The sequence below is a fragment of the Corapipo altera genome, unplaced genomic scaffold (assembly GCF_003945725.1).
Source record: "Corapipo altera isolate COAL_440 unplaced genomic scaffold, ASM394572v1 178, whole genome shotgun sequence".
In the NCBI taxonomy this organism is placed as follows: Eukaryota; Metazoa; Chordata; class Aves; order Passeriformes; family Pipridae; genus Corapipo; species Corapipo altera.
Window position 1 is genome coordinate 250,757 of NW_020884983.1, and position 24,958 is coordinate 275,714.

Consider the following 24,958-nt stretch of genomic DNA (forward strand, 5'->3'; position numbering starts at 1 on the left):
GAATTTCTTCCCCTTTTTAAGCTACATCTCCTTCAAGAGTCAAGTGGATACTATTATTGTATATTAAATATTTCCTGGATTTCCCTTCCTCCATTTAGTCCCTGAAACTCCATCAGTCTGTAGGGCTAATTAACCCCATTAAAAAGGGGGAAAATACAAATATCCCAGATGGATTTGCAGCCAAGACCTGGCCAGGTCTCCTGCCCTTTGTGTGCAGCCCCTCCTTCCGAGCCCGGATTAACCCGATATTCCAACTGCCCGTGAGAAATGTTTTATCTCGGCCAGGTCCCGATTCCCATCGATCAAATTGGGAATTATCAAACAGTGCATCTCATTCCCATTGATCAAACCCTAAATGAGGGGGTTCAGGCAGTTCCTGCAGCTCCCAAATCCCATTAAACCCCCATTACGGGGCCGTAACGTCGGAGCGATGTTCCCCGCGCTTCCATTAGAACCCGAATTATTCCATTATGGGGATGGCTCTGTTAATAATGAGAGGTTTACACAAGAAGAAAAGAATGCCATATTACAGGCTCTAGGCAAGGATTTGAACTTTCCCTAATCAAATTGTACCTTTGGATTGTGGGTTTGGTTTTTTTTTTCCCTGAATTTGAAGTTAGGCAGCTGTGGTGGTGACATTTTTATTCCCCCATGGAATTTAGGGCTGAGTAACATCTTCATTATTCATTTAGGAGCAGAATAAGCAGATAGGGCATATTCAGCCTAAAATAAATGGTTTTTTGTCTTCTGTGGGTTTTGATTCCTTGTGGGAGATGTAGCTTTTTCCAAACTATCCTTCCTTTCCTCTCCTGCTCCGCTGCTCTCATGGACAACACGGAGTTGCTTCTTGCTGCTGTTTTTTTGGGCAAAAACTTAGTCCCCAGCCCCGGATCCAAACCCCAGGGCCTCTTTAGGGATTGCCTGATCCTTTTGGTGGTGAGGTTTTGCCCCAAAATGTAATTAATTCCCCAGATTTTGCTCGAGGAATAATGTTTTCCCTTCCAAACTCCTGCGTCTACACCAAACCCAAATTCTGGATTTTGTGCATCAGAGTGCATGGTTCATATAGATCAGACTCACAGAATATCCTGACCTGGAAGGGAACCACGAGGATCATTGATCCAACTCCTGGCTCTGCAAGGACAACCCCAACAATCCCACCCTGTCCCTGAGGGCGTTGTCCAAATGCTCCTTAAACTCTGGTAGCCTGGGGAGCCCGAATGAAATTCCTGGAGGAAATTATCCATCACTAACATTTGTAATCACAGAGGATCTTTTACATCATTTGGAAATTTAGGTGTTTGTTCTGAATCCCAGCTTTTGGTGGCTTTATTCCCCTTACTGTGAGACTTTTGGGCATGAAGCTTTGCCATCAGTAGGAATTCCTCTGAATAAACACTGGAAGGTTTGGGATTTGCTCAGGCTGCTTCACACAGTAAAATCTTCACACATCCCAGACATTTTCAGAGCAGTTTTACAGACCAAATCGATCCACTTCAGGTGATCCTGGATCATTTGCTCTGATGGGTGTGGGGACTCATTTATCTCCAGGCACTTAGAATCTGGAAAATATCTTCAGCAGGAATATATTTGATTTGACTCAGGACAGAATGAATGGGGATAAATGACAAATCATCAGTCTTCCTTTGATTGCTGACTTCTGCATCACAAAGCTTGATTTCTCAGTGTTTACTGAAAATAAAATTTAAAGCGTCATCATCATCATCATCATCACAGAATTGGAAAGAACCTTAAAGGATCATCCAGTTCCACCCCTGCCATGGGCAGGGACACCTTCCACTAGAAGTCGTGTTGGATGCTCATCTGTAAATATTTGAAATACTGGGAGTATTTCCCTGGAGTTGTGTTTTAACTAATATTCTTTTGAGCTGTAAAGTGAAGCTGAGAGAGTGTGTCATGAAGCCACATTAAATGAATAGCAGTGTTGGATCTTCAAGTACAATTGTCTCACAAAGCAGTGATGCTGATTTTCTGGACATCGGTAAAAAAGGACAGAGAGGAAACAACCTTTTTATCGATGACATTGGAGCAAGTCCAGGGGAGTGTGGCTTTATTTCACTGTCCTCATTACCCCTCCTCTGATGTTGGGGCACATATGGTGACTTTGAAGTGGCTCTTCTTCACTGTAAATTAGGAATATTGATAGTTCCTTTATGCAAACATCCTCAGGAACTATCCTGTTGTACTCACGTGCTGCTCTAACGTAGAAATCCGTGTTGTAGAGAACCAGGCAAATCACTCCTGCTTTCTTTCTGCTTGTGCAGATCCCCTGGTGAGAAACTCTCAGATTTTTAGTCATTCCTCATGTACCTTAATTAGAATTATAGAATCTCAGAATGGTTTGGGTTGGAAGGGACCCTCAAAGCTCATCTCATTCCAACCTCCTTCCCGGGGCAGGGACACCTTCCACCAGACCAGGTTGCTCCAACCTGGCCGTGAATTAACAGTGGCTGCTCTTAAAAACTAAAGTTAAAAGTACAGAATATGAGTTATTTGTGAAACACTATATAGTGTTTTTTCAATAACAGAAAATGGAAAGCTATTAAAAATCCTTGGACAGATCCTTCAGGCTTCCTGCCTTTAGTTAAGCTGCCTTCGCTCAGCCAAGGACGATGAGCTCAAGGCAGAAACATCCTGAATTAATCTTTCCTCTTACAAATACAGCAAGTATTTGTGGTGCTTTGTCATGAAACAATCATTTCAGTGCTGTTTGCCCTGCTGATGCTGTGGCTGGGAGTAGGATTGAATTATTTTGTCACATGTTCCAACTGGGGACGGACGATCCCGAGTTACTCCTGACATCCCGTGGAGAAGCGTAAGCTGTTCATAAATTAGTCTGGGAGTGCCCAGGATTAAATACCACCAGCTCAGCTCAGCCCACAGGGCTTTTCACAGCTGCAGAGCTACTTGAAGGTCTCATTTCTCTTTCTTTCTGCTCTTCCACCTCTTCACAAACAGCTGTGCTGACACCGGGAGAGTTCCTTATCCTGATTTAAGTGGTGCTGTTGACTGAGCTCTGGCACGTTACACTCCACAAACATCATTTTGGAATGTTTGTTGTGGTTTTTTTTTAAAATAAACTAGAATCTGGTTTATTTACTCAGTTCTTTCAGGCAGGACTTGGTCCTGATGGATTCACCTGAGGGCTGTTTTGGGGCAGAGCTCATTCAAGGAACATGTTTGACTTTGTTCTACGACTTTGTCCAAGGGATTTTGTTTTCCGCGGCTTTCCCTCAGCTGGTGAAACCCTTCACATCCTGAATTCCTTAGTCATGTCCTTGGACTGGAGAGGCAAAGAAGAATTAGGAATTTCTACCTTTCAGCAGCTCAGCTTAAAATCAGAGAACCACAGAACGGTTTGGGTTGGAAGGGACCTTCAAGATCACCCGGTTCCAACTTGATGAAGGGGCCTTGGAGGTCACAGTCCCCCCTGTCTCAGCCATTCTGCAGCCTATAAACATACAGGAGAATATCCCTTGGACAGCTTTAGAAAATCAAAACCCTATAAACCCTTTATTCCATGTGTTTACCTGTGAAATGATGATCATTTCATACGTGGCAACCTTGGTTTTCCCCTCCGGCAACGCAGACATTTAACTTTCTCCCTTTGATCAATGCAGTCCATTAGGAGGGAGGGAACTCAACAGGGCTGGATGAAATATTAATTGTGCACTTTTTAGCTGGATGCAAATTCCTTCCGAGCAAAGTGGGAGCAAGGGAGTCTGGCACAGTATCCCTGCGTTTCTCTGTTAAACAGAATCTTGAGTCTGTGCATGGGGGGATGTGTGTTTTTTTCAAAATATCTAATTTAAATGTGAAATGCAAATGTGCTTGTTTGGTCAGCAGGCAGGTTTGAAGCACCAACTGCGTTTTTTAAGAGTTATATCAACTTTTAAAGTCCATTATTCAAAATTCAGAGAACACATTAATGAAGAGAACAAACCAATACTCTCCATGTTTGCTATAATCCTTTTTCCCCTTTCGAGAAATCATGGATACATTCATTAAATCTCCCTTCAGGCTACCACTAGTTTTACACACAGTTGAGATACTTTACAGCCTGGAATGGAGAAAACAATCTTTATATTAGTTTTAGTAGAGCACAAAGTCATGAGTAAGATTTTTTTAATTTTATATGGATTAATAGTTAAGATAACAAAAGATTTTCTGGGAGGTAGGACAGGTGGAGTAGGACAGTTTTTGTAGGATATTGTTAGATTGGGATAACTATAGTAGGATAACTAATGACTGTAGGAATGTTATTGTAGGATAACCAGGGGGAATTGGAATTAAATGATCTTTAAGGTCCCTTCCAGCAAAGCATTCGATGATTTTATGATCTGAAGGTCCTTTTCAAGTGGCTCTGGTTGATGTGTTGGAAAGGGGGAAGCACATGCTCATGTTTCAGCCACTGTAGGTTTTCTCTATTTGCTTGCCGAGCAAATGAAGTAATTTTACAGAACTCCTTTATGAAGTCAAGTGAGTGAAACTCTCCCTTCACACCTCAGTGGCCAAGAGTTAAATTGGTGTGTTTTGTGTGCTGGGAATCATCCAAGTCCCCCGGATATTGATGGATGTTCTCATTAAGGACCAGCCCTCGATGGCTGCAGTTCCAGGGCAAGGAGCTGCTCCTCATGGCGTGGTCGGAACATCAGGTTCTGCCCTGGGACATCTGGCTGCCTCCTCCCTCCCAAGGAGTAAAGCCTCTTGTTTTAATGCTTTAAGCAATCCTTTGTTGGGATTTCCCACAAACACGACTTGGTGATTTCCCCATTACAGCATTAAAGCCAGGAAGGTTAAACCCACCCCACCCCCACCCCCACCCCGGTCTCTTCCTTTTTATTATTAATTTGTTCTGTATTTCCTAATCTTTCGTGGCTGAGATTTACAAATACCTTTTCCAAGGATGTTTTTAATGAGGCTGAGCCATCTGTAGGATGAAATCCTACAAATCTCACAGTCCCCAGAATCGAAGCTCCCTTTGGGGGAACGGAAGCTTTGTTTTGCAGAGCTGATGGGGGGGGGGTGGTTTTTTTTAAGGAAATTCACCTGTTCCTGGCTACAGGGTGAAGAATGAATTACCAATTACCTCCACATGTTCCAACATGACACTTCCCATTGCAAGGAGCTTGTAGTGTTTAGTCAGGGCCCCCCCCGGCTATGTCACCATCCACTCCAAAACCACGGGGTGGAAAGACAGCACTCCTTGATCAGACACTAATATTTGGGGGAGGGAGGGGAGCTGCTGTGAGGGGGGTCAGTGCCACAGACCTTTGTTTTCCCATCAGAGCTCCTGAACAAGATGAAGTGATCAAAGCAGGATGCCGGAGCAGCGGCAGGATCTCATTACTTTGGAAGCTGCTGGGGCTGCATCAGGAGCCCCTGATTTACATTCACAGCACCTCCACTGCAGCTCATTTGCTGCTGCTTGTAATTAACCATTTCTTCCCCCTTTTTTTTAAAATCCCTTTTCCAATAGTTTTGAGCTAAATCAGGAAAAAAAAATACCAGACCACAGTCGTTCTGTTCGGACTCCACCTGAGGGAAAACACGGCGGTAAAACCGAAATACACATTAAACATTTGGGAAATAATATCAGATCCTGTGCTTTGTTGCAAAGTGCTGTCAAAGCCAGCAAATGAGGCTTGTAAAAATAGTATTCAGATGTCTTATGAAGTATATAGAATCACAGAGTGGTTTGGGTTGGAAGGGTCCTTAAAGATCACCCAGTTCCACCCCCTTGCCATGGGCAGGGACACCTTCCACTCTCCCAGGTTGCTCCAAACCCCATCCAACATGGCCTTGGACACTTCCAGGGAAGTGTTAAGCTTGTCTTGATACCTCCTAGTTCACATGAGATTAGTTAAAAAAGTAAAACTTCAGGTTTTGTGAGTAAAAACTATTGCTGGACTTGCAGATGGTGGCGGCTGGCAAGTGTCTTGCACTTCCCTTACTCTAAAAAGGTAAAACAGTAAAAAAAGCTAAATGGTACAAAAATGCTTAATTTAATTATTCTACTGTGGGAAATAGGTAAGATTTTAGGAGCACAGGTAGGCTCTAATAGCTGTTCTCTAAGCAGAGCTGCACTTGTAATTGCAATTTATCTTCCAGTATTGCTGTTTATCCTACAATTTGCTCAGGGCAGCCTGAGTTGGGTGAATCTCCATCAGATTTGGACCTTGGTCGGGGTTTCAGCATAGTGTGTGGTGTCAGGCCTGGAAGACACATTCCCTGTAATTCCAACACCCATCCAAGAAGCAGTTGCTGGTTTATTTTCATTTTGAAAATCAAACCCTCCTTCTCCAGTGAGGAGCAGCAGAAATGCCACCGGACCGCAGGTGCTTTGTGCTGTTCCCTGGAGCAGGAGCTGCTGCAGCTGTTGGCAGCTGGCAGGGAGGGCCCTGGGAGGTGCCCTGGGATTATCCCATCCTGGATGTCTCTCCTGGATCGAGGAAGGAGGGAGTTCATCCCTTTGCTCTCCCTCTGCTGCAGCTCAGGAAAGTCAAACCGGGCCGGGTCACGCTCAATTAATTCCCATTTTTCCTCGGATGGGGCAGAGTTGGGCAGCAGGAATTGGCAGCACTGTGGGTGTCAGGGAAGCCTTTATAGCTCTGCCTCACATTTATGCTTTTTATGTATTAGAACACCTAACAAATTACCTGCCTAACATCAATTTAGCTTTAATTAGCCCATCTATGTCCTGTAATTAAAACAAAGGAAGGACCTGTGTAGTTGGGACATAAGTTGTTGTAATCCCTTAAGGGTTGGGGATGGACCAAGGTCAATATTTGCCAAATTTAGTTTGGAATTAAGTGGTTAATTGCTGCCATTTTTTTACACAGACTTCATGAAGTTATTCCTCTTACAGTATATAATACATATATATATGTATATCTTATATGTATATTTGTATATATATATTTATATATAATATATATTATCTTTATATAATATATTTATACATCATATATTTTTATATGTTTTACATATTATATATATATATGTGTGTATTTATATTTTTATATATATTTGGGTTGGGTTTTCTTTCATTGAATTGGTTCAGGTCTCATTTACAGTAAGAGGCTCTTAAGTCACCAAACTTTTGGTTTCCATTATAATTAGAATCAAGCAGTGATATTTTGGCTTTCTATGTTGATCCTTCAGTAGCATTTCCAGCATAAGATAATTAGGGACTTTTTTAAAAACTATATTTTTGTTTATTAAGCAGTTCTGCTATCCATGAATTGACCAGGATACCAGAATGTACATTTTTGACCAGAGCAGTAGCAGCAATCCTGCTCTCCTGAGCTTTACTACTTCTTTCTACCCCCAGATTTACACAACTTATCAATTCTACTCCTTTGATCAAGGAGAATTTGTCATTTGATAACTGAATTATAGACACTAATTGCCTTTTATTAATGTGACCATTTTGAAATTATTTCCCTGAAGTTACCAAACCTTGTTAAAAAAAAAAAAAATTCTTCCTCTTTTTACCTTGAAATTTCCAGATTTTTCCAATGGGCATCTCTAAAAAAGTCAGTTAATGGATCCAAAGGCAGCTTTGCAGCCACTCACAGACCACCTGTGTCACTCCACACACGCTCCTGTCCTATACAGGAATTTTTTCCCTGTATTTTCTTTAACTTTTGCCCTGTTATTCTCAGTATTCTGCTGTGAAAAATGTTAAATTATTTCCTGAACGTGCAGTTGGATTCTTTCCATGGTGATCCCTGCCTTTTTAAAGGATGAGTCCTGACATCTGTGGGAGAAAATGGTCACAAAATCACCCAACCAACTTTTTAAAGCCTTTTGCAAGTACCTGATAAATGCTATTTCCAATTTTCTTGAACAGGAGCTTTGTTCTGAAGCAAGTCCAGGCTCTTCCTGCTGGTTTTTAGAGGGGATTTCCCAACTATTTGTGGTTTGCTTGGACATTTTTGGCTTGTAGAGATGTGACCTGATATTTATGTTCCATTTAGAAGCGTAAAACCCACACCACCTTCTAACCTTAAAAGAGTATTAGAAGACACAAATAAGAGAAATAATAAGAGAAATTTAGGAGAATTTCTTCCCCAGGACAGTTTATGGAGCAGTAATGTCTTAGTGCTGCTGTAGATCTGGAGGATCTATAACTGAAATTGGAGAACTTGTCAGTGTTTAAAACCAAAATAACCATAAAGGCACACTCTGTATCACTGTGCTCTGCCTTCCCATTCATCTGCCAGGGATATAAAACCCAAGTATATCTGGAAACATTTTAAAGCCAACGTTTAAACCTGGGGAAGGGAACTGAGGGAAAGAGATAAAAACTATATTGTGTCTCTTTAAGGCCCTGCTGGAGCGCCCCGTGTGGGGCTATAAACCTGAGGAAGATGGACTGCCCTGCCAAGGGGGGTGTTGAGATGGATAATATTCCCTGCAAATGCTGTGGATGTGTGTTACTAGAAGGAAAGGAAGATCAGGACAGGCTTTATAGATCTGTGTGTGATGACAAACCTCTGTGCTGTTAGTGCAGGGCTGAGGAAATGCAGTCCCTTCTCTTCCATCATCCCCTTTCCCTTGAGTAGGTGCAGCAGTTTGGCCCAAAAATTGTTATAACCCTCTCAGTAAATTAAGTCACCATCAATGGGGTCAGTGTGGGGTTTAAAAGCAAGTTGTTTATTGATAAATTCAGTGTCAAATTCGGGCAGTTCACCTGTTGTTCTGTACTAAATGTTTTGCCTCCTTTGTGGGAAGGTCAAATTCCACCATCACCTTCTTGTTGTGGATAACACTGTAAACTAATTGTTCTCAAATAATTACAGAAGGGTTTGGGTTGGAAGGGACATTAAAAATTATTCAGTGCCACCCCCTGCTATGGGCAGGGATGCCTTCCACTAGCCCAGGTTGCTCCAACCTGGCCTTGGACACTTCCAGGGATCCAGGGGCAGCCACAGCTTCTCTGGGAAACTGGGCCAGAGACTCCCCACCCTCCCAGCCAGGAATTCCTTCCCAATATCCCATCTAGCCCTGCCCTCTGGCACTGGGAAGCCATTCCCTGTGTGCTGTCCCTCCAGGCCTTGTCCCCAGTCCCTCTCCAACTCTCCCGGCGCCCCTTTAGGAACTGGAAGATACAAAGTAATACAGATCAGACATGCCCCCTTCTTTTCTTTAGGAGGATGTATGTACTATTGAAATAATAATTCACTGTGTAGTACAGAAATAATAATTATTAATTCTGTTGGAGTTCAGTGCTTGAATATGAAATTCCTCATCACATAGATCTCTGCGAAAAGGAACGACTGAAATACTGATAATTTCCACTTCTTACTAGAATTTTCTGAATGTGATACACATTTCCCTGGATTCTTTATTTTGTATGGGAAAATTCCTATTGTAGGAATACACATTTGTCAAGTTAGACCCACTCTAAAGTGGAATCATTTTATTGTATATAGAAAGAAATGAGAAAAGCAGCTATTTCTTCCAAACTTCCCTTGCCACTTAGCGTGGCTCCAAAGGCATTTAGGAGCTCCCTTAAGCCCCTGGGTTGCTCCTGTGCATGCATTAGGGAGAGACTTGGTGTAATATGGAACAGACTTGCCATATCATGGACACATTTATGAAGATTGATAACAGCCAGGGCTCTGTGTTAACTTTTATTGTCAAACAGGCGGCGGGAGGAACTGCCTGGTATTGCTTTTGCTCTGATTTATGAAAAGGTTGCTGCATGAAAAAGACATCACATAAACCAGCTCTGCTGGCAGGAGCGTTATAAAATAGGGTTGTAAGTAGAACAAACAATAACTAACTGTAATTATGTTCATTATTGTCTCTCTCTGAGGTCCCTGAACCTTTCTGGGGGTGGCTGTGCTCGCTCCCACCTTGGCTTTAAAGTGGACTCACCTTTCCCATATGTGGCATGAACAGGATCGAATCCTGCTGCTTTCTAGAGGCAGCACCCCCAAAAGAGACCTTTTTTTGTTTGTGCCATGGTATGGAAGAGGTTTAAAGTATTTATTTAAATTACACCTGTTTGCAGAATGCCAAGAAGAGGAGGAGGAAAAGGCCTGTAGAAAAAAACACTGTTCCTCTTACAATTTCCATCACTGATGCATTTTCCCCTCAGTCATCACTGTTCTCCTGCAAGGATTATTCCAGACTGTGTTGTATTTAGACCTCTCAAAAACAGAACCAAAAATTCCAGCAGGATGGCAAAGATCACCAGTTTTCATGTGCAGATGGCAAGAGGATTCACTTTCTTCCTCTCAGCCTGGTCCCATCCTTTGTAATGAGATGAGCCCCAGCAGCAGGAGAGTTGAATTCTTCAGTCAGCAGCAATTAGCAGGAAAACTTTAGTGAGAACCAGTTGAAATTAAGGGGGGCACGACCTAACTGGGAGAAATTGCAGTGGTTAATCTAAAGTTTGTCAAACTTGAGCTGCTTTAACTTGAAAGCAGCACTCTCCCAAACTACCTGGAGACCTTGGCAAAAGGAATAGGAACTTGAAAATCATCTGTGCTGAGGTTATAAAACACAAGGCATCAGAATGACTTGCTTGGAATCAGTGAAGCTCCATTAAATAGCCCAGTGCCTAATTAATGCTGCCAGAACACAGAGTGTGAGGAGAGACCTTTGGAAGATCTTTGTGAATTGGCAGAGAAGTTTCTCTGCAATCCCCTCTGCCTGCTGGTGTTAAACTGCTCTCCAGGTACCCTCACGGAATCGTGGAATGGTTTGGCTTGGAAGGGACTTAGAGCTCATCCAGTGCCACCCCCTGCCATGGGCAGGGACACCTTCCACTATCCCAGGTTGCTCCAGCCTGCCCTTGGACACTTCCAGGGATCCAGGGGCAGCCACAGCTTCTCTGGGCAACCTGTGCCAGCCCCTCCCCACCCTCCCAGCCAGCAATTCCTTCCCAATATCCCACCTAACCCTGCCCTCTGGCAGTGGGAAGCCATTCCCTGTGTCCTGTCCCTCCAGGCCTTGTCCCCAGTCCCTCTCCAGCTCTCCTGGAGCTCCTTTAGACCCTGCAAAGGGCTCTCAGCTCTCCCTGGAGCCTTCTCTTCTCCAGGTGAACCCCACCAGTCCTCCCAGCCTGGCTCCAGAGCAGAGGGGCTCCAGCCCTTGGAACATCCTCTCCATCCTGTCTTTTCACAGTCTGAGGAAAATATTCAGTGGTGATGTTCCAGCAGTGAAAAATTATGACGTGAAAAATAATTTGAAAAGAATGAAAGCAATGAAAAAATATGAATACTGTGATTTGCAGCTCATCTCCCTGAGTCAGTTCACGATTCTTTCATGGTCAGAGATGCATTTTCCCTACTAACACTCTGAAAAGGACCTTGAGGTCATTATGTTTTAATATTTCTGTGACACATTGTACAAGCACATTAAAACCAAGATATGTTACAGCAAGGTCCAGTACCCACTTATTATCAGCGTGTTCTCAGGGTGATTATTGCTCTTTCTTGTATTTGATGACACTTTATTGTTGTTGCAGCCCTGCTGATTGTATTTTATGAAAAGGGTGGCTCATCCTCATCCCAGCCCGGGATCTAGAGACGCACATGTAGCCTTTGTGGCTTATCACAGTGAACCCAAGCCTTTTTTTTTTGTTAAATAACTCCATGCCCAAATGAAAAATTGGCATTTATTCCACCATCTCTTAAGATTACAACCTTCAGTCCCCTCAAATAATCATCACCCTCTGCTGATTGCTTTCTCTGGATGCCGCTTCTGCTCATAATATCTCTTATTTTTGTGGTCAGTAAACAGGGGTTTGGGCCTTTTATAGCTGGAGAAGATAGTTAAACATATATATTGCTCTAGAGAGTAATATTTAGATAATAATGTGCCACAAGTTACTGTCTTTGTGCTGAGTGGGGTAGTTGACCTTTGCTGTAGATGAGAAACGTGTCTCCTTGTTAAAACACATTATTTAGCACCTTTATAAAGGGAAAACTGGCTGTTTTTTTTCTTTTAGTGCAGTAGCTGAAGGTGCTGTGAAGGTTTTATGGCCACAGTTTTGGGATGATGGTGTTACTCAGGCGTTTCCAAAGCCTGCAGTGAGTTGTAGCTCTTGGGAGATAAGTGGCAGCAATAAATCCAGAACATGGTTCTCTCTCAGGGGTTTGGTTTATGCTGCTTATTTGAAGGGGTTTTTTTTGGTCTGTCTGTGTTCTTTACACACACAGTGATGTAACATTGCCCTGGAAAATTTAATGTAGGGACAGGGATAAAATTAACATGGATAATTTAAGTGGATGGGACCATATATTTCTGGCTCCTTCCTGTAGAAGCAGGTTTTTAAACGGTTGCAGAATTAATCTTTCCTTTAAAAATTAGACACATTACATTGTATTTTAGTATAGTTTGTAATGGTAGTTAATATATCCAAGCAGTCCTGGAACTGAATCTGTGAGAAATGTCAGCCAGAGCATCCAGTCAGCTTTTCCAAAGCCTGGATCTGCCTCCCCATGAGCTGGAGCTGAGGGGAGACCATTGATTCCCCTGCTTGCACCTAAACCTTCAGAAAAGCCCCCCAAAAAACCCTTTTAATGTTTAATAGTAAGAAGGGACAGCACGTGGTGATCTTTGACTCGTGTTCCCACAAACAGCTGAGCCAGTGGAATCTTGCCAGGCTTCATTAACTTAATTTTTTTTTGGCTGGAGTAACGAGGCCAAGCACGTGAAAACTCCCCAAAATAATTTGTGGTCTGGAGTTACATTTTTGAGGCTGGAAAGGCGAGCATTGGGATGCTGGTCACGTTTGCCTGGAATTGGAGGGGTTTGCTCCATCCAGACGGAGCAGATTGGACTCTGGGTGCTGGGATTGCTTTGGGCTGGATGTGTCTGAGAGGATCATTCTTTGTCTCTGAACCTGCCAAGCTGGGTTTGATCAGTGCAAGACCAAGTTATTTCTATGTATATAATATATATATATATATATATATATGTAATATGTTCCCCTACTCCTTCCAGAGTTTCTTCTAATTAAAGATTGGAGTTGCTATATTATCTTTTCCACACTGTAAAAGTGTCCATGCCCCTGTTAGAAGTAATTTGTATCATTATCATCTGGGTGATTGTTTATTTTAGGATCCTGCTATTCCATTAAAAACTGTCCCTCGAGCTAAAAAGAAACGTGCATCCTAAATTTGGGTAATTCCAACACGCAGCTGCAGGGACCAGCTGTGTGTGAGGTACATTTGTGGAATAATTTGTGTTTTAAGGGTTGTGGTTTTTTTCTTTTTTCTTTTTTTTTCCTTGGGGAGGGGAATTTTATAAACAAATGGTGGTTGGGGATAATGGAGGTCAATTCATATCAATTTAAATGAAAGTGTTCAAGCTGATTTTGTCTGTCAGGCTTGGTGGGAATCTTGTCTTCTTTTCATGGCTTGCTCCTCAAGCTCTTTGGAGTGGTCAGAGATGTCCTGAGATTGTTGGGCAACAGCTGGGAGTGGGTTTTTAAGGACCACTGTGAAAATGAAGAAATTATGCAGTGATACCATTTTACCTGCAAACAAGTAGTGGAGTGGGGCTTTCCTGAGCCAGAAATTGCAGTTTTGGTTATAACCTCATGATGGACTCCTCCAACCTTACTCTATAATTATCTTCTGAACCCAAACGTGCTTATGATGAGCCCAATATCCTCCAGCACTGAGTACCAGCTTCTCATTAGCTGTTGTTTGGAAAAGATTTGAATTATTTTTTCATTGTAAATCTGCCAGAAAAACTCTCTGGCTGCCCCTCTCCTGGAATTTCACAGATCCATCTTGTGTTCACTTGGAGTTGTCCTTCCCAAGGCTGAAGGGATCCAGTCCTAATGCAGTGTCCTAAGAGCCTGAAGATTTACCTTGGCAGCTTGGTCCTTGGTCAAATTAGGATTCACAGCCAGGAAATCTTTTCCTGATCCTCATCCTGCTGTCTGCCTCTTGCAAGCCCCAGCCCAAGGAAGGGTTTAAGAAAGTGCACGTGCAAATGTGGAATTGCTCAGAATGGTTTGGGTTGGAAAGGACATTAAGGATCGTGTCACTCCACCTCCTGCCATGGGCAGGGACACCTTCCCCTATCCCAGGTCGCTCCAGCCTGGCCTTGGACATTTCCAGGGATCCAGGGACAGCCACAGTTTCTCTGGGAATTCCATTCCAGCCCCTTCCCACCCTCCCAGCCAGGAATTCCTTCCCAATATCCCTCTGGCAGTGGGAAGCCATTCCCTGTGTCCTGTCCCTCCATCCCTTGCCCCAAGTCCCTCTCCAGCTTCTTGAAGTTCCGTTTACATTTGTTTGCTTTACCAGAATTAAGATCATCGCTTCTCTCTGGGAACCTCAGAGATTCTCCTTCCTCCCCTCCTGCAGGAAATAAATTCTTGCAACTCAAGAAATTGTTTCCATTTTGCTTTTACTAAAAGCTGAGCCAGTATCTGACCACCTCACCAGGTGTTTTTCCAGGTGGGAAACATTTGCTGGGTTGAAAGCAAAGCCCTCTCTAAAGGTCAATAGAACTATCTACCAGTCTTGCTTGCTAAACCAGGCTTTTGTCAACATATTGAACTGGGCTCGGTGCTCCCCAGACATAATTAAATGTCTGTCTTCATGCACTCTGTGTGTGTGAATATGCTGGAATGTGCCTTTCCTCCCCTTCTCAGCTCTGTCCCTAAATTCCAAAGGTCAGGATGTTGGAAGTAGATCTTTATTTGCTTTTAAGAGGGCTGGGTGGGAGATGAAATAAAGGAGAGGATGGCAAACATTTACCTGTGATTTTGTGGGCGCTGGGATTTCGGGAGGAAAAAAAATCTAAAGCTGACACGGGGAATATTAACACTGGACTCGATCAAAGGTGCAGTAAGGTATATTTAAACCTCTAAATAAGTCATTTATTTAATATTGCTGTAGAGATTTTGCATTTTCTGCTGTGGAGCAGAAACCACTGTGGTTCTCTGCCATCATCTCATCACGGACTCCTTAGGAAAATTCTTGCTTTTACACCTTTTGGAGGAGTCACACTGTGCGTTCAGGCGTAAATAAAAGCAAGAATCAACTCTGCAGTGCTTGATCTTTTGCTGGCAGCACTTCCCACACGGTGGCTGGGAGGGCTCTGTGTGGGCACAGCGTGAGCAGGGGCTGGTTTGTACTGTTGGTTGTGGATACCCAGCAATCAGAGCCGTGTTGTTCCTTCCAAAATGATTCTGAGAGGAGCAGAAACCGTTTGGTTTGTGCTCTGCATGTTTCATAACGAGTCGTCACCTACTCCATGTGCGAAGAGAGACTTCAGAAATAATTTAATAAAAAGAGTGAATTAATGTAAAAACTAAAAATAATGGCGCAAGCAGTGAGAACCTTCATTACCATATTGCCCTTTTGTCTTTTTTTCTCCTGTTATCTTGTTTTGCAACTATTTTCTCTGCAACAAGCCAGGCTCGGAAATTCTTTCAGCAGCGATGCTGCTGGAAGTGGCTCTTTTTTGAGGAAAAAAAAAAGCAGAACCTGCTCAGCAGCACCTTTTTGTGTCGTGATGGAGGGTACAACTGCCTGGCTGCTGTTTCAGGTGTGTCACACACGCTTCAGCTTTGAGCTGACCTTCTCTCTGGGTCTCCTCAGCTGGAGGAGACGTTTCTCCCTGCAAAAGATCTCAGACGTGGCCTTCCTTGTCCATCTGCTCAGCTAAATCCATCCCTGCTCGGGCTGCCAATGACTGCAGTGTTGATTTTGTAGTTATTTTCTCCCCCCTGGCCATGAGAAGTGAAATCTTGCCCTGACTGTATCAGGTGAAAGCAGCGCTGAGATTCTTCCTATCCAAGATCCACATCATCTCCTTTAGTCCTGCTGCTGGTTTCCCCCTCAGTGTTGTCCCACTCAAGTCACACATCTTCACTTTGAAGCCCAGTAGATCCCATTTCATCTTCCCTGCTGTTTCCAGTTCCCTGTGTACTTTCTCCCTGAAGGACTTGTGATGCCACCTTCTATCCCTTACTCATCCCCTTTTCAAACTGCCCTGAGAAACTGTGGCTGCCCCATCCCTGGAAGTATCCAAGGCCAGGTTGGACAGGGATTGGAGCAGCCTGGGACAGTGGAAGGTGTTCCTGCCCATGGCAGAGGTGGCACTGGATTGTCTTGAAGGTCCCTTCCAACCCAACCCAACTCAACCCATTCTGTGATTCTGTGATCAAGTAATTCGACGTTTTCATGTGCAAAGTTACACACATCCTTAAACCCTTTTCTTGGGCTTTCACCCTTTCACTCTTTCTCAGAAGGAATTTAAATTCCTAGAAACCCCTCTGAAAATCCTCTTGGCTGCTCAAAAAGCACTTGTAAAGAATTACACTTCATGAGCTGCCTGTCGTGAGGGTGCGGATTTGCCTCAGTATCCTTTTGTTTTACCATCTGTTTGCATCAGGTTGTTCATCCTTATCCCTGTGTGCATTATAAGAAAAGAAACATCTTCCCTCTTTTTTTTTGCTTTTTATTTTGTATTCTGCCAGCACTGCTGGGGTCTCTTCTCCTACATCAGTAGGACTAAATAAACCAGGTCAGGACATCACCTCCAGCACCCTCCTGTGCCGGTGCACTTGGGGCTAATTGGTAGCACGTTCATTTGCAGGGTTTTGTTTCAGAACTAAGACTTCCCTGGGCACGGCCACGTGGTGGGGACCATCCCCAGATTGTGGTTTGGATGTGCTGAGCTGCCTGTTTGGAGAGAAGGGGAAGATTTGGCCCTGAAGAGCTGCAGGTTGTGCCGTTGTTTCGGACCCAGAGGATCCGTGTGGTCTCTTTTATTTAGTACTACAGAGGTAGCCCGAGATGCCAGGGGTTGCACAAATAAAATCAGATGCCTTTGATAGGTGTCAGCATTTTAATGAGGAATTAAATTAAGCCCTGGGTGCTCTGCCCATCTAATGGCACTATTTTTCCCTTGCACGCTGCTTTTTTGTCGCTGTTTCCTCTCCCCCCCTCCCCATATTTTACGACAATTGCCTCAAGCCCTGATCTGGTGGGATTGTGCCAGATACCTGCACAGCTGGAAGCTCATCAGCCATTCAGATTCCTTCAGTCAGGATGTCAGTTTTATCACAAAACTCGCAAAGCTCACCGTGGTGATTTCCAATTTCCTCTTTAGTAGACATTTTGTTTGAATGCCATGAAGGGGCTCCTTCCCCGGAGCCCCCAGGAGCACAATAAGCTATGCTCTTTGAGAAGAACCCAGATGACTACAAAGTTCCCTTCATTAAATTTTCTTTTCATGCTTTAGCATAGAATATTTCTTTTTTTAAGGCTCTCTCTCCCTCTCTCTGGTTTTCTTTTGTGTTTTCATCTTATTACCTTTATGAGGTTGTGTGATGCATCAGCTCGATGGGAAAGGGGGGCGTGGGGCTCCCTCAGAGGAGGTTTATTCCAGCACACAGGAATATTTGAGGTGCTTGAGGAGCAGCTGGGGAAGGGGGAGCAGATCAAGTAATTGTAAACTTAATAAAAACATGTCGTTCCTAACGTGCCATGTGGCTCAGGCTGCTGCTCATATTGACTTTTGCTTTCAGATTTCGGGTGTGTTGATTCTGTGAAGGAGTTATTGAGTTGCACTGAGTGGAGATGGAAATCTGTCAGCCTTCCCTGGCACTCCTGATGCACTCCCACACTTTTTTTTCCTTCAGTTTAGTTGTGAAATCCCCAAGCAATTAAACAAATAAATACAGTCGTGGGGCAGAATCTTATTTATTGACAGCGACTTTTTACTCGGGCAGATAGTGGTTGGATGAGGGGAAACGGTTTTAAACTGAAAGAGGGGAGGTTTAGATTAGATATTAGGGAGAAATTCCTGGCTAGGAGGGTGGGGAGGCCCTGGCCCAGGTTGCCCAGAGAAGCTGTGGCTGCCCCTGGACTCCTGGAATTGTCCAAGGCCGGGTTGGAGCAACCTGGGATAGTGGAACTCCCTGCCCATGGCAGGGGCTGGAATGAGATGGTCTTTAAGGTCCCTTCTAACCCAAACCATTCTATAATTCTGTGATGACACTTTCTGTGCCACATGTCCCAAAATAAAGATCTCCCTCTTTCAGGATATGGGATAGTTCAGGAAAGGGAATTCCTACTCCAAGCAGGGTCAGCTCTGGCACCAGACCCAGTTTCTTTATCAGATGTTTAAAACCTCCACATTTTACAATAGATTCCACATCATTTCTGAGTTTGCACTGTTTGCCTTTTCTTACAGGCTTTTTCTTCAGTCAAACCCCACACACCCTTAAATGCTTCTATAAAATGACCCTTATTCATAGAACCACCCAATGGTTTGGGTTGGAAGGGACCTTAAAGATCATCCAATTCCACCCCCTGCCATGGGCAGGGACACCTTCCACCATCCCAGGTTGCTCCAAGCCCCATCCAGCCTGGCCTTGGACACTTCCAGGGATCCAGGGGCAGCCACAGCTTCTCTGGGCAACCTGGGCCAGGGCCTCCCCACCCTCACAGAGAACAATTTCTTCCTGATATCCAATCTAAGGATTAACTGATGTAATCATAGGGACTTGAGGAAGTTCCTGTTAGGGAGATATTCCATTCTCCTTTGAGGAGCTTCCCTGCTGTTGGCTGTTTCTGACCATCCACCTGAGAGTCCTGTGATCCGTCACCAGCAGGAATCAACAGCAAACCCTTTGGTGGGGTCACCCTAAAGCACGAGGGAACCTTCTTTCCCCAAGGGTTGATCCTGCAGCACGTGATTTCTGGCCATCCAATGCCAGGAAATAATCTCATGGAGTGCTTTCCCAAAAGTGCAAGTGGTGCATTAGGGGGGATGTAACAAGCCCATCTTGGATCGATATGGAGACAGTGCTCGCCCTCGACGGAGTGATCCAGGAAAATGGGCTGAGCTGACTTGGAAGGAAATGGACTTGCTCACTTTGACTTGCACCAGGTCTGCAGTGCCTGGAAAGGACAGGGCTGAGAGCACATTCCCAAAAATCACCCGGGATAAGTCACAGCACAAAAACAAGTGACTGAGGGGCAGGAGGCGACGTGTCTTAGGGGGCTCTGGTATGTTGGCAATGTACAGAATCCATGGGAGCATTCAAATAAGGGATAATAAGTGGATTTTGGTCACTAGTGAGAAAAAAGCAATCGAAGAAGCTCTTTAACATGGGTTAGAGAGTCCCCCATTGAAATTGCTCTAAACACATCGACAGAACTTACGTAGCAATTGTACAGCAGCTCATTCCCTTCTCTCCTCACCTTTATGTAAGAAGTCACTTTGAAATCACTTGTGAATAAAGGCACAGCAAGGTTTACTCTGGGTATTTTTTGTTAACTCGTGGTTTATTTTATTGGTTTATCAGTTCAGACCGGGATTTCAGGCGTTTAAAACCAGCTCTGGTTCAGTTGGGTCTAAATCATCACCACTGGGAGTGTTATGTCTACAGAAAGTCTATGTGGTGCTTCCCCTCTCGTTCTCCACCCCAGCACAGACCTTGCCATCACCACTGTGTGTGCAGCAGCGTGTGGTTGTACATTCTGATGCCTCCCAGGCTTTTGAAGTGCGTGCTGATATCAGCAGAGGGGGGATTAAGGGAAAATCCTCCTCCGTAAGAGCCGACAGAAGTCTGAACTCGGAGATGGTGTGGTGTGTGAGCACCTGGGAACGCATTTAAATTCTGCTTTAGGCCTTTCACAGATGTAGGGTAATGAAGGAAAAGAGAAAGGGGGATGTTTTATATAGGTACATACTGTAAAATCAAGGTGACTTAACATTGCTTTCTTCTAGCAGAACGTCTCGAGTGATTGTCAGGAAGTCACTTCCCCGAAGGAGCAGCATTTGTGCTTCATGTTTCATTTCCTTATCGTGGTAAAAGAGATCTGCCTTGGCCAACCAGCAAAATAAGGCTCAGAATCACAGAATGGTTTGGGTTGGAAGGGATCTTAAAGCCCACCCAGTTCCAAACCCCCTGCCATGGGCAGGGACACCTTCCATTATTCCGGGTTGATCCAAGCCCTGTCCAACCTGGACTTGAGCACTTCCAAAGAAAGAAATTCTTCACTGTGAGGGTGGGGAGGCCCTGGCCCAGGTTGCCCAGAGAAGCTGTGGCTGCCCCTGGATCCCTGGAAGTGTCCAAGGCCGGGTTGGATGGGGCTTGGAGCAACCTGGGATAATGTTGGTGTTGGAAGTGGATGATCTTTAATGTCCCTTCTGACCCAAACCTGTCTGTGAATATATAATAATAATAATTTAAAAAAAAAGAGTTGTGTCTTTGCTGAAATCCTTTTGAGCAGGAAACCCTGAAGTTCTTTTCTCTGTTCCCCAGGAGATACGAGTCTCACCCCGTCTGTGCTGACCTGCAGGATAAAATCCTCCAGTGTTACCGACAGCACGCTCAGGAGACCCTGAGCTGCTCTGCCCTGGCCAACCAGTACCTGCGCTGTGTCAACCACGCCAAACAGGTGAGCTGGGCACTGGAGAAACATGGAATGGTGGAGAGAAGGAAAACTATTGGATTATAAGCATTTCCCAGTCTGTGTGTTCTCACAAACTCCGTGGAGATCGCTTGGACTTTGTTGAGCTGCTCAGGTTTCCATCCCTTCCCTTGGGAAGCTGTTGTTTAGTTGTAGGAGCTGTTGCTGCTGGCAGATGTTTCCTGCTACTTGCAGTTTTAGCAGTAAAAACAAGGGGGGTTAAACTACGTGGTACTATTTGTGAGGAATTTATGGATGTCTCAGAGATGGGTCACCAGTTGGAATTCTTCCTTTCTCCTGTTTTATGTTTTCCAAGGGTCTGATACAGCCCTTTACCTGGTCTTGCATCCTCTCTTCCATCTTTTCAGGACATGCAGATTAAAACCTTTATGCTTTATCAGTGCAACATAAAGGAAGTGATAGTAATATGCACACAATATATTAAAAAGAAGCTAAAATTTTGTCGTGGTTTGAGACCCCCAAAAATCCAATTTGCAAGCCCCCCCCCCCAACTCATCCCAGTGTGAGAGGGGTTTTCCAGACACAACACAAGACTCAATATGGGGATAAGGGAATTATATTACAATTACTACACAAATAAATATTATAATACATTATAAACACAATCCTAACTACCTCTCCTATGGTAAAGCAATATTTACATTGGATCAGGTCTCTTCTCCCTCCAGTAAAAGTCCAGAAGGGAAGAAGGAAAGGTCCTTCTTTCAGATTTAGATTTAGTATTTAGATTTCTAAATACTCTTCTTTTTCCCCAGCTTGCATCTCTCAAACACAGAGATGCATGTGTTGACCTCAGCCGTGTTCTCAAACAAGGCAGTTGGAAAAGTGCTCGCAGAGCATATGCAGGATGTGTAAAAAGGGCTTAAAGGAGTCTGTTGATCTTTATTTCTGCTAAAACCTGTGAGTTAATATTTGAAGACGTGCAGACACACGTTCTAACGTGTCAGCAGAGACCCAGGGAGCACGGCTGGTGTTTGAGCCTGGTAATAATTATCATTGGACTCGATTCTACCCGTGCAGAAAAGCAGCGAGGCTTTGGCTGGGATGGCTCCCCATGACCTCTCTGCTGTCACACTGCTGCAGTCCTGCATTCCTGGCAAAAAGGATTCCCAAAATCCTGCTGGAGTTAAACACTGCTCGTGGTCTGCTGGTGTCCGAGGCGTGGGAGGAGGCAGCGGTGGTGGGGAAGTGCCAAAGCTGTTCCTCAGCCCTGTCCCGTTCAAAATCCCCTCCTTTAATTAATCCTTGGGGATATTTGTTGTCCCATCCCTGGAAGTGTCCAAGGCCAGGTTGGATAAGCCTTGGAGCAACCTGGTTTAGTGGAAGGTGTCCCTGCCCGTGGTGGTGGGTGGGACTGGATGGGTTTTTGTTCTCTTCCAACCCAAACCATTCTGGGATCCTATTCTGCCCATTTTTTAATGCACCAGGCTCCTTCTTTTTTTTTAGGGAAAAGGCCAGTGAATAATATTAGAATCATGGAATCAGTTAGGTTGGAAAATATCCTTAAGACCATTGAGTCCACCATTCCTCCAGCACTGCCAAGGCCACCACTGACCCCTGTCCCCAAGTGCCACATCCACACTTTCAGGTCCCTCCAGGGGCGAGGACTCCACCACTGCCCTGGGCAGCTTGTTCCAAGGCCTGACCACCCTTTCCATGAAGAAATATTCCCTAATATCCAGTCTAAACCTCTCCTGGCCCAATTTGAGGCCATTTCCTCATCTCACCTGTTACTGTATATCAGGTTGTTAAGTGGTGAATTAGAGTTTCACTGAGTTTTCCAGCATCTGCAACACTAATTTACTGCATTTATAATTTTGTATCATTTCTTTTAAAGTAACTAAAAGAAATTGGATTAATTACTGATACATGTTTAAGCTCTAACTAGAGTTTGTATCTGATAGGAATTTTCTTCAGAAGGCTGTGATGAGGAGGAATTAATTCACGTTCAGGAGGTGCAGGAAAAGGAAATTGCATAAATATGAGCATTAGGTTTTTGAACCCTTCCAAACACCTTTCTTGTTGAAGATCTTTAAGCAAGCCTGTCAAGTAGTTAAAAGTGTTTCCTAAATGTTTCTTATTCTGTTTCACACGTGCTTCAAGATGAGAATTGAGAGGGTTTCTCTTATGATAACAGAAAAGGAGAAGCCTTTTGTGATGGAAATATTTGCAAGCAGGAGCAATTGTTTTTCATAATGAGCATCATTCCTCTCTGGCTCATCCTCCCCGTGCTGCAGCTGTAATTGTAATTATTTTCACTCTGTTTGCCCACAAGTCCGGGCAGTTACTCGGAAAATAATTCCCGAGCACTGTTATAAAATACTTCAAAATTACCTTCTCTTGGTTGGGAGCCAGGGGAGGGGGATAAATTGCAGGTTCAGAAATGAAAAAGTTAACTGGCACTGGCTTACAAGAAACAAAGGAAGAGGAAAATTTGCTAGAGGGAATAGAGCAAGATATTGAAAACCAAATAAGTTACTAATCCGATTTCCTGGCGGTGAGTCTGGGCACTTGTGCTCAGGCTGAGCACACTCTGTGCTTTTCATAAATTGAATTTATTGACTCCTCTTTCTTCCCTATCTTGCTTATAATTATCTCCCCCTTCTCTTCTGTGTGCTCCTTATTTCTCATCCTGTCTGTAATCTCATGTCTCTATCTGTCCTTTTCTCCCCTTCTTAGAAAAGCCCAGGGAGTTGTTAATTCAGGGGAGTTTGACACATTGTTGTATCTTCCCTTGAAATCTTTTCCCAAAGTCATGAGAAGCCAGCGAGATGAATTAAACTCCGTTATTAATGTTTGCATTTTATTATAATAGTAATGGAGAGGAAAACTCACCTAATGGAGCCATTAAGGGGAAGATATTAGGATTGTATGTGGCATTTATTTGTGCTGCCAGGGCTGAATTATCTCCACCCAGGCCAGTCACTGCACTAATATGGACCATCCAGGGGCATTTTAATCACTTATCCCAGTTTTCCAGCCACTGATATGGACAATGTGGCTGTTCAAATACACATTTTATGGTTTGTTTGTGGTTTTTTTTTTTTTAATATTCCCTCACTCTGGGCTACAAGATGTTCTAATTCTTACATAAAAACAAAACTAGTCTGTGGTTTAATGAATCTGTGCAATAATTTCCTATAAAACCATTGAGTGTCAGAGGGATACAAGTCTCTCTGCAGGCAGGTGAGATTTAAAAATACTTCAAGGAGTGATACCAACAGCTGCTGGTGCCTGACAGCCTGGCTAAAAAAACATTATCCTTCAGCCTTGTAACCAGTATTTGAATTTGTAGGGTAGAGGGATCCTTTATCATGCTCCCTAATCAGAATAAACCCAGGATTTTAGCCTCATCCTCCAGTATTTTTAATGGATACCACTTTCCAATCAAGCAGAAAAATACGTGAAATTAGTGTGAGCTGAAATGCCACAAAAAGGCCTTGATTTTTCATGGCCCTCATTTAACACAGCCCTAATTAAAGGAGGTTTATTATGGACCAGGTTCCCTCCACGGTGTTATGAAAAAACCCAAGGAAAATACCTTTAATACATTGATTTATTAGGTGGTGTTAAAGGGCAAGGGTCAGTAAAGAACACTAAACCCCCCCGAAAAAATACAGATAAAGCCCTGGAACACTCCTATTTGTCTGAAGGTGAAATTTTGTGGGCAGAAGTCTACGTGTGATGAACAAATACCTGAGATTTCTTTCCTCAGGACACCAAAGAAAAGTAGCACATTTTTTCCTCAGATCCCTTGGGAATTTCCTACGTTAACTTATGCAGTGTTAAATTGATGGGAAGTCAATATTCAGCCCAGCAATTCTGTCATACCAGTGCAAAAAAAACCTTTTAGGTAAAGGAGCCTCCCTCAGTCCTACAGGAATCTCCATAGGGATGAGATTGGGGGTTTTGTTAACTAATGAAACTTTCCCATCTTTTTTCCTATAATCCAATCCAAGTGCACCCTTTATCCCTTGCAGGAACACTGCTGGATCCAGTAGAATGGTTTACAGGGTTATTGTTTTAGGAATACCATGAGAATTTGGTTGACATACGTGACAAGTGCTTTCTCCTTCCCTTTATTTTTGATTTTCCCCAGCCCTAATTCCCATGACTGTGCCACTGCAGTCCAGACTCACAGGAGGAGATGCCCTGTGTGGCCACAGAGTGTTACTCAGACACTTGAATCAGCTGTTTGTGGGTCTCTGTGAGATTTCAAGGTTTAAATTTGGGCCTGTTCCTGACATAAATCCCAGGGATTATCAAATCCCTTCCTACCATTTCTTGCAAGGAGACTCCTAATTCCTGTCTTCCTTGTTTTATGGATTTGGTAGGGAAGAACAAAGTTTGCCTTCGTCAGTCTTGGAGTCGTGTAGTGAACAGAGATGGTCTCCAGCACGTCTTTGTGTCTGGCCTGTCAGTGTCCTGTTAGCTCATGGAATCTTGGAATGGTTTGGGTTGGAAGGGTCCTTTCCAAGTCATCTATTCCAACCCCCTGCCAT

At 43.8% G+C, this 24,958-nt stretch overlaps 1 protein-coding gene across 1 annotated transcript in view; it reads left to right on the forward strand.

The window, feature by feature from the left end:
- CHCHD3 (coiled-coil-helix-coiled-coil-helix domain containing 3) overlaps window positions 1-24,958 on the forward strand; it is a 147,946-nt gene that overhangs the window by 121,752 nt on the left and 1,236 nt on the right. Inside the window, exon 9 of the mRNA XM_027665974.1 lies at window positions 20,288-20,423. Coding sequence (XP_027521775.1) covers window positions 20,288-20,423 — 136 coding nt within the window. The remainder of the gene's footprint in view (window positions 1-20,287; window positions 20,424-24,958) is intronic.